The following is a 10,032-nucleotide window of genomic DNA, read 5'->3' as shown; positions in this document are numbered from 1 at the left end:
GAATTAAAATAGCCCAACATCATCACATACCCTTCACCATTCATAGAGATTGGCATGGCTTTATTTTGGTTAGCCTAATAGCTGGTTTGATTTGCATTGAGAGATGATTTCATGGAAAGTACCCCAATACCCCCCAAAAAGTACTAATTATGACAGGGTTAGGTTTTTTTTAAGAGTTTGTTTAGTTTAAAAAGTAGGAGAATTACACATTAACACATGAAGGAAATGCTTGAGTTTATCACAAACATTCACAACATCACCAAATGTGGAGATACTTTATTTTCACTGGACAGAAATGGTAAGAACATTTGTAAACTGAAAGCAACTATAGGCAAGCTGTCAGAAAAATGTAGTGGAGTAAAACTATAAAATTATATCAAATTGATATGCTCAAGTAAATTACACAGAGGCCTACCTCGATTATGTGAGTACATGAGAAAGTGTAGGCCTACTGGCCAGGGTCACCTTTTCTGCTTTTGACTTGATTTATGCAAAATTTCCTGTAATGCTGTTCTCTCTTACACTGATTAAACCACTTAGTCCAAATCTGGACTCAGACTGCAAATGCCTTAATTAAATTCTGCACACACGTGTTTGCTTTCAGATCTTTTATTTTTGGCACTAGTTTGATGGGAAAACCAAACTTAAAGACTCAAAATCTGACACAAGAAAATCCGAATACCTTTTTCCCAAGGTATAGGCTACTTTATACTGCATATAAATAATTCATGAATGCACTGTGCACCGATTATTCTCCCCTCTCCTTTTAGACAGCCCCCTTTTTCTTTTCCCTTTGATCTTCTCCATGCGCCAAGAACTATCAATATTTGCTAAACGTTTCTCACAAAGCCTGTCCGTGCACCAGGAGAAGCTGCAGAGGTCTCACGAGCAAGGGGATAAGACATAAGAGAGGCAATAATGAGATGCCCAAAGCGATTCCCCTGTGCGGGCGCAAGGGCAGCAGATGTACACGCAGTCCCGCAGTCCCAGGGGATCCCGTCCTCGGAATTTCATCAGCGGCCCAGAGAGACCCAACCAGACCTCCTTCAGTGGGGAGGGATGGGTGACGGACGTGGTAAATCATCTTTGCTATGGATTGTAATTATCGGTCTGCTGACAATCCTGACGCCCCCCCCCCCCCCCGTTGTGTGTGATGTGTGTGTTGTGTGTGTGTGTGTGTGTGTGTGCGTGTGCGTGTGCGTGTGCGTGTGCGTGTGTGAGAGAGAGGGGTTGATGAGTTGCGTGGATTGCAAAGTGTTGGTGGGATCAAAAAATAATTTATACATCCCTAGAATATGTATTATTTACTCCCCTCTTCTCAGCTGTCAAAGCACAATTATTCCCTAGGTCTAAATCTTGATTCTTTTAATTATCTCTGCTGAAAAAAAAAAAAAAACTTTTAAACATGACGTTTAATTAAAACTTTGTTGACAGCCATCTGGACTCAGGAACTCACCTATTTCACAGTTCAAGATCATCTTACTTGTTACAATGACTAATGCCAGCCTGTGAAAACAGTCGCTCTGGTGGCAGTTTTCTAAAGGCTGAGATGTTAACCCAGTGATATCATCATCTCTCCTTGGAGCTTCGCCCCACACTCGTAACAGACAGTCAGGATATCTCAGCCTCTGCTGATTTGATTTTGACAAATGTGTCTGTCTCTTTGGAGAACCTCCAGCATTATATGAGTGCAATACAATACTAAATAGACATAATTCATACAGAAGTTGTCACAATCAAAATGAGATTGGAATGTAGTTTCCAGATGTGAACCAGAAAACGTGCCCATATCTTTGTTAAATCACCATGTGTGCTGCTGTCCCACAGTGTCACAATGTGTTGCACTGTTCACCGTCTGTGGAGCAGCTTCATGTGGATGAAAACATCACAGGAGGTCTCTCTGCAGTTAAATCTGAGCTGACAGAATGTTTTAGATTGAGTTTTCCTATTAAAAAACACATTTTCTTTACTGTAATACTGCACAGCAGTCACATTGACATAATGGCTCTCCTGGACCCCATGCAACTGGCCTCTGCCATTCAATCCATGGGATTACTAACCTCAGCATGCTATGATGACGACCATTCATTGAATATTGATTAGAAAGTATGACATTTAGACGTCAGTTGCATTATTTAGCATCAATAGCTACAAATACCTTAAATGATCAAGTTGAATGAATAAATGAAACAAGAGTTTCATTCAGTGTGTAAGTTGATTATTTCAAAGCAAATTTTGATTGATGTAGCATGTGTAAGTATCTTAAAATCCAGTCAAATCAAATCAATTTGAAACTCTACAGATGATCTACATCATCATAGTAGGTACATATGAAAAGTGTGTGTTTCCTATGAGATATTCCCTTGTGGAAAATACAATGCAATAAAGCAACCCTATAACCATGTACAGTACATCCTGCAGGAATATTATATAGGCGAAAAGAATTCCATAAAGTAAGCTGTGATGAGGTCATTACTACATGAATATTACAGGGAATCCGTCGTTAGGGGTTATGGCCAGACTTGTCATTGTGTTTTACATCTTCGTGTGGGGGCTGAGAACGACGCAGCAGCAAATCGGGTGGGAGAGCAGGTCATCACTATCTGACAGTGGGAGCGAGTTAGTGAGAGAGAGAAAGAGAGAGAGAGAAGGGGAGAGAGAAAGCGAAAGAGAGAGAGAGAGAGAGAGAGAGAGAGAGAGAGAGAGAGAGAGAGAGAAAGAAAGCTAAAAAGAGAGAGTGAGATACAGAAAGATAGAGAGAAGGGAGAGAGAGAAAGAAAGCTAAAGAGAGAGAAGAGAGAGTGAGAGGGGAGAAGGGAAAAGAGAGAGAGAGAGAGCAAGAGAGAGAGAGAGAGAAATTGAGAGAGAGAGAGAGAGAGAGAGAGAGAGAGAGAGAGAGAGCGAAAGAGAGAGAGAGCGAGAGCACATGCACAAGGTGCTCCTTCACTCTCAGACCTGCAGCGCTCAGAGATCGGGATGGATTAAAAAAGTATTCCACTTGGATGTGAACCTTATTGCATGCCGGATGGATTGTATTGCTTTATTGTCTTCTCGGACTACTGGAAATCTGAGAGGTTATTTTACGCACACGTGAAGACAGCGCTCACCGTGAGTCACTGGATGTCCGGATTAAAAAACCCTGTGGATCTTTTTGGAGGATACGAAAGAAATAAAGTAGATGGATATACTACATATCAAATAGGTTTCCCGAGGAGTAGAATCATTTTTAGGCTACACTCGGAGCCCATATGGCTTTGCCAAACTCATCGGGGTCTCCCGGAGCTGGGACGCCCAACCCCAGCGTCATAGACCTCGGGACAATCTTCGTTGACTCTGACATCATATTTGGATTTACAAGTCACCTGCTAAAGAGAAAAACAAAGGTAAGAGTACCCTGAAGGAATGATTTAAACACAGGTTATAAAAAAGAATGATATCATGCTTGTGTGGGCTACATTTTATCAAACAAGTGTGACATAGTGACAAGACAGACAACTGATGTGCGTTTGTCTGCGCCGCGTTCAGGACCCTGAAGAGCAACTCGCAGCATCCTCAGTCCCCTCTCTCGCTCCAAACTTCATCCTTGCATCTCCCTCATCATCAGTGTGTCTTATTCAACACTTTTGCAAAATTGTGCTGCAAATGAAATTGTCTTTGCCAACGATGAACTTGTAGTCTCTTAAATTACTGCTCGGCGTAAAATGTCCAAAATGCTTGACAGAAATCTTATCAGAAGCGGCTCTCGATTAACACCTAGCCGATTTAAATGAGTTTGATAACTTATTGTGGGAGCGTTTGTGGACTGTGAAGATTTATAATGACTAATCATGATCTTAGTTTTCTGTTTCCTAACATAGCCTACATTTTTAAGTGTCGTTCAGACACTCATTTTGCAGCCTTAAGATTATGCAGCTCAACTAGAAAACGGCTTTAAATGCCAATAGAAAATGTATTTGACCTTATTCAATTCACCACATAAGTCTATAATTTGCCATGAGTTGTAGCCTACAACCAGAAGACAAAGGACTGTGGGCTTACCTAAATAGGTCATTTAAGGCCAAGAAAAAGAGAAAGTGTTTCAGAGAGTGTGGCCACTGTCGGTTACATCACCCACATGAAATATTTAAAGTTTACCAATTAAATATTTAACCTTGGTACCTCAACCCCCTCCCGTTTGAGAGATGCTGTTCTTTATTTTTGCCAGAGGATGGCACCAGACACCAACAGCACGCAGAGGCAGTCGGGTCTGGAAGGAGAGGCAACAGTTGCTGAAACTGAGCGGCCACAGCAGAAACAGAAACCTAATGACATAAATTATGTATTCTATTCTATTCTATTCTAAAAGGTGACCTGGAAGACCAATTAATCAAGACCTAATTGGCACATAAGGAGCGTAAAGCCCCCTGAACTCAATTTATTCACGTTTTATTCTGGTAAAACACGTTTTACCCTGGTAAAACGCGAATAATGTGAAATTTAGCCAACCCATTGAACAATATGAAAAGTCTTATGATCTTATTGGAGGGTACACACAATCAGAATTGTTTGAGTTTTCTAATAGTAGAAGGCTACCTGTTTCCGCCTGAACCCCTTTATAAACTTCTGTTTTGCAGCCCACCCTTATTCAAGCCCACACAACTCATACTTAAAATCCAAATGGAGATCCGGGGGGATTTTTTGGGAAATATGCATTAATGATTGGTAGCCTAACACATCTATCCATTTCATGAAATGATAAAGCCATAACAAGATGGAATCTGGGATTTGAATATGTTACTGTGCGCATCATAAAGCTATAATGGAAAGGTGGGAAAAGCTAATACACACGTGAAACTGTCTGACAGTGTGGAATAGGATGACTTTCTCAACCTTAGAGTGAGAGAACATATTTTATGAGGGGTAATTCGTAGACTAATACATTCCTGTTCAGCACGCAGACAATCCAGAGTGGTCTCCGGTATAATAACAGCTCTGACCCCTTCCTGCGCAGGAAAAGTTTTCTTCAGCCCTCCCATTCCAGGATGATAATACCGCCTCCTGCTCACCACGAGCGCCTCATGTACCAAAACTCCTCCGCGGTAAACTTATGGTACACACTCACCAGTTGCCTTCGACCAGAAGCTACTGGTCCAGTACAATGTGACAGATGACTGGTGACCCTCAGTCAGGTCTTTATTCAAGCCTATGGCTCTGCCTGGCGTTATTTCAGCGACTAAACCTGTGAGCTTGGTGTTTCAGGAAGACGTTCTCCTGAAGGTGTAGCTTTAATCTGGGAGAATGAGCTCATTTTGGGGCAATTCAGCTCCTGGTGGAAGGGACCCTAACAACCGCATGTTCACTGTAAGTGTCTCGCTGTACATGATTCAGTGTATTTAGGAATAGGATCATGTAGGTTGTGTCGTTTCCACCTAACATAAAAGCAGCACAACTTGCATCTCATTGGTGCGCGCTTGGACAGGTGCTTTGTATTCAAATGAGTCGTCAAGGTACAAACAAACAGTTTCACTCTCACACTTCAGCACACTGGAGGTGTGACCTGCTGTTATTCCTACAATAGAAGTTAACCAAACGTTTTCCTTATGCTGAAGGTGGATGGATGTCCGAGTGGAGAGTCTCCAGTAACCCCCAGGAAAAGACTTCAATCTGCGGAGGACGCGCGATGCAGCAGCCGGCCTCCCCCTGAGGGCGCCGGGTCGGTTTCCATCTCGGAGTCGGAGGAGAAGGGAGGCTTCTGCCAGCAATGTCAAAAGAAAGTCACAGAGCTGAAGAAGCAGGCGCTAGCCCTGGCAGACCAGAATTCACTGAAGGTTAGTTTCATAACTTTTTTCTCTCTTTTAGGCCAATCTCATTTTCAAATTTAAACTGTTTTGCACTTATTTACACCTTAAAGTTTGAAATACTATGATCATCTGAGCTGCACAGTTTTTTTCCCACAGAATTCTTGTTCAACAAATAGTCACAATAAATTAAATAAAAACTAAACGTGAGTTAGTTGTACTCACTGTTTTACACATAGCAGTAGGGCATTCTCTGAACTGCTGTAACATTTCTGTAGCACATACTGCACTAATGTATTTTGGCCTTTCTTGCTCACCTGCACCTGCTCTTAACGCCGATATCTAAAGACAATGAAATTCGAGCCTCTCTGTGGTTTATAATTGTACCAAGAAAGCTCTCACCGTCCACTTGTAAAGTTGTTTATTGCATGCTTGACTTCAAATGCTGGCCTTGGATGTGAAAATGGATGCTTTTTAGACTTTGAAAGTGGCCCATTGTTTGGCTAAACAATGCTTATCTCTTCATTTTGCTGTTGGGTGTGGAGGGGGGCCAGTGTAGTTGAAATGAGCGAGCTGCTCATGTTGGAGACTGAGGAGGAAGTTAAGTCCCAGTCGACCTTTGCTGTGCATTGAAAGTGTTCCTGTATGGCTGTTCCCATAATTCCCACCGCTGTTAAATATAGGTCCTGAGACTGCTGTTGTTGTGGCGGGCTGGGTTTACCCTCGGGTTGCTTCTCCTTTGTTGTCCTGTTTAAGAGAGAGCGAGAGAGAGAGTCCCAAAGTTGGATAGGATTACAGCTCTTCAAGGTTCACCCCAAATCCCGCAGCACCTAATGTTCATACGGGAACAGGTAGACAAGGGACAAGGGGGCATTTGTGAAGCACCTGGGCTCTCTGTTTGAGACATCTGCATGTGTGGTCTAATCTTTGTTTTGAGCATATCAGATCTATGTTCAGGTATCAGGTAAGTTCAACCTGTAAACACATTAAGCCTACCCCTAACTGCTATTATCTGCCATGGGAACTGACCTCCCTCTTTTAGTGTGGGACCCTCCAGCAGTACTTTGTGGCCTTCACCAGGTGCTCTGTGTTGTAGAAAGAGATGGGAGCAGCTACTTAACCCCCACTTGTTGATGGCTAAATTGGACCTCAATTCTGGGGTGGTAAACAGTGATGGCAGGGTGCTCTTATTGCAGCAGGGTTATAGACAATAAATCCATTGTCTTTGTGAGTTTGAGCTACCCACCTGTTGGGCCTTGTAGGATGGACCCTCCGTGGAGGGAATAAGGTCAACAGGGCGACTCTGGTGGCCTGTAGGTGTGTCTGTGATTACCATACCTGCTGGGGTTTGGCCAGTGTTGTGTCTGTGGCTGTCATGGGAAAAACGACAGCGTAGACTGTTTACCCGAGGTCGCACTTCCCCTCCCTCCCCATCCGCCAGCCGTTCTGTTTTTCTGAAGAGGAAGTCGGCTTGGTCCCCAGACATCCCTCTCCCCCTTACCCTGCCTACAGACTTATTGTTTGAATACAGTAGTAGCAGTGAGTGGATACAAATTCAAGGAAGAGTGAATGTGCTTTTCTACATGAAAACTACTAGAGGGACATTTCACTGTTCTCACACACACACACACACACACACACACACACACACACACACACATGCACCGAAGCCTCCCAAACAGCTTTTGTGTTTTCCTGTTATGGCCAAGAAGAACTTGCTTACACTGTGTGCAAGTGTGCAAATACAGGAGAGTAAAGGCCTTCCCACTCTACACTATAGCCTAAAGGTGTATGGGAGAACCTGCCAACGGTGCAGTAAACGTTTTGCACAGAACCCACTTGGCAAGCCTTAGAAAACTCAAGATGGTAAATTATTTCTTTATGTGTCCACATCCACTGGCAGCAATTACATATTTGTCATGCCTCTTGCCTCCTGTTTATGCTTTATATCAAGAGGAACATTACAAGGGGTCTTGTGTTTAACAATTTTTTGAAACTATTTAAACTGCACATGCAACAATATTGCCCTTTTATACACTTAATTTGCAATGATTTTTCTAATTATAAATATTTGATGACATTGTGTTGAAGTGCTAAATCCCAAATTAACTTTGCTGAAATTATGTCCTTGAGCTATTACCCTTAAGTTTCAGTTGCCTTGGCACATTTTATGTCATTAAAAAAGCAGATGATTTAAAATAAAAAAAACCTTGGAAAAGGACAGACGAAAAAGTAGAGGCACTGACAACCTCAAGACTGGATCTAATCGGGGGAATTTACCTACTTAATTTGCATAATTAAAACCTACATTACAGAATGACTTTAGTAGTGAAAAACAATTTCATAATTGTAGACAGTGCTTATTGTGGCTGGACAGATTGGCTTTGTGATGTATGATATAAAGAAAGACAATCACTTTAAAGAAACCAATTAGCTTCTTACTGTAATCAGAAGCTCTGGATTAGATCCAACCTCAGGTCATAAATGCTACAGTTCTTTGCTTTTTGTAAGTCTCTGGCCTGGGATACTTCATATTTATGGTTGAGTATCATTGATAACAAAAGGCGATTAGGTTTGTTGAGCCACTAGCCTGGAGTCATTGGGAACTGTAAGAGCTATAATTTCTTATCCTTTGCCAGACTGCAGCAGCTCAAGCCCCTCAGTCACAGTTTAGACAGAAGCTCTGTCACTTGATATCTAATTTTGAAAAGGCTAAAAGTAATTGTATTCGCTGATTCATTAGATAGATGACATTCAGGGAGAATGGGAGCCCAAAAGATGGAATTACGTTGAGGAAATATGCAAGGAAGTCTATCACTTCAAGTTGTACAAAAGTATTTTAGGAATTAAGATAATTTGCTTTCTTGTGAAGATTGATGTATGTATGGTTAATATATAGCTTGAGCCAGCAGCCAGTTAGTTTAGATTAGCATAAAAACAGGAACTAGTGGAAACAGCTACAGTAGCTTAGCTTTGTCCAGAGTAACAAAATATGCCCACTAGCACCTCTGAAGCTCAGTAATTAGCACACTATATCTTATTTGTTGAATCCTCACAACAAAACAAAGAGTAAAAACAACACATTGCCATGTTATTGCTATCTATTTCTTGGTTGGATGCATGCAGACAGGAGAGTGCTATCAATCTCCTCATCTAACTCTCTGCAAGAAAGCTAATACACACAATTACCAAAATGATAAGCTATTGTTTTCATTTGTCAGCTGAGAATGTGTTTGTAATATTTTTATTTGTACTGATAAAACTGAAGGTTGGAAACATAGAAATATATGAAGTCTTTTCCTTTTTATAAGCCAGAGTTCTAGAGCAGAAGCGTTGCAGTTTGGTATGTTGAAGAGATTACAGGTCAGTGACGAAGTCGGCAGTGCTAACACCCACTCATAAATTCTGGGGCCTATGAATATACAAACAGTCTTGGACCTTGTGAGCTCCACTAGTACACTGACTGATTAACAGAGATTGTCCTGCAGGGCTGCGAGGGCTTGAACATTTGGATTAAGTTGAGCTGTTGGAGGTTGAGGTTAGTTGCAGCCAGGCCTTACTTTTCTGATGACCTTTACCCTCCTGATATGGGGAAACTACATTCAGGACCAAGTCACTATGGAGATGAAGGTGTAATGAACTTAAATTGTGGTGACAGGTAATGAGCAAACTGCCAGCTAATCAAGAATAACGTGCGTGCATTGCTGATGTATGCATAAGGTGTCCAAGCCTATTATGGATGGTGTGTATGAGTGTGACTATGAATGTGGCTGCAGGAATTAATTTGTTCCATGAGGCCTTCTGCCAGTTTTTTCATGTCAAATTCATAAATGATGGGACCAGTAATTCTCACAAATGACTCATTTGGATTCATGTTTGATTTGTTACTGCTTTGTTCATCGTTTGACCCTCAAGCTTTTGGTTCCTGAAGCACAGAAGAAAGGAAATTAATCATCTACATTGTGCAAAAAAGAGTTTGTTTGACTGTGTGTGAATAAACTTATTTCTACACAGCCATTTGTGTGTGTTGTAGGACATTAATACATTCTGTGCCTCCTTGCCCACATAGTAAATTTGCATAGCTGATTGCCAAAGAAGAAGAAGTGGGGTAGAGTATTTATTTGCCATGGCTAAGGAGCCAGCAGGAACATTGCTTTGTTGATGTTGTAACTGAGCATAAATACAGTGGGGCTCAAAAGTTTGGGCACCCCAGGTAAAATCTTTTATTAATGTGCATAAAGAAGCCAAGAAAAGA

General features: G+C 41.7%; 1 protein-coding gene across 2 annotated transcripts in view; it reads left to right on the top strand.

Moving 5' to 3' along the window:
- Positions 1 to 3,014: 3,014 nt before the first annotated feature.
- Positions 3,015 to 10,032, top strand: part of kif26ab (kinesin family member 26Ab) — a 79,456-nt gene continuing 72,438 nt past the window's right edge. The window contains exons 1-2 of one of the 2 annotated variants that reach the window (XM_032500594.1): positions 3,015 to 3,383; positions 5,589 to 5,807. In XM_032500594.1, coding sequence (XP_032356485.1) covers positions 3,249 to 3,383; positions 5,589 to 5,807 — 354 coding nt within the window. In that variant the 5' untranslated portion in view covers positions 3,015 to 3,248. Of the gene's footprint in view, positions 3,384 to 5,057; positions 5,341 to 5,588; positions 5,808 to 10,032 lie in introns of those variants that run through there. The other variant, XM_032500595.1, reaches the window with a different exon arrangement.

The sequence above is a fragment of the Etheostoma spectabile genome, chromosome 20 (genome assembly GCF_008692095.1).
Source record: "Etheostoma spectabile isolate EspeVRDwgs_2016 chromosome 20, UIUC_Espe_1.0, whole genome shotgun sequence".
Taxonomy (NCBI): domain Eukaryota; kingdom Metazoa; phylum Chordata; class Actinopteri; order Perciformes; family Percidae; genus Etheostoma; species Etheostoma spectabile.
Note: the sequence above shows the minus strand (reverse complement) of the source record. Positions and strands in the feature narration are given on the sequence as shown.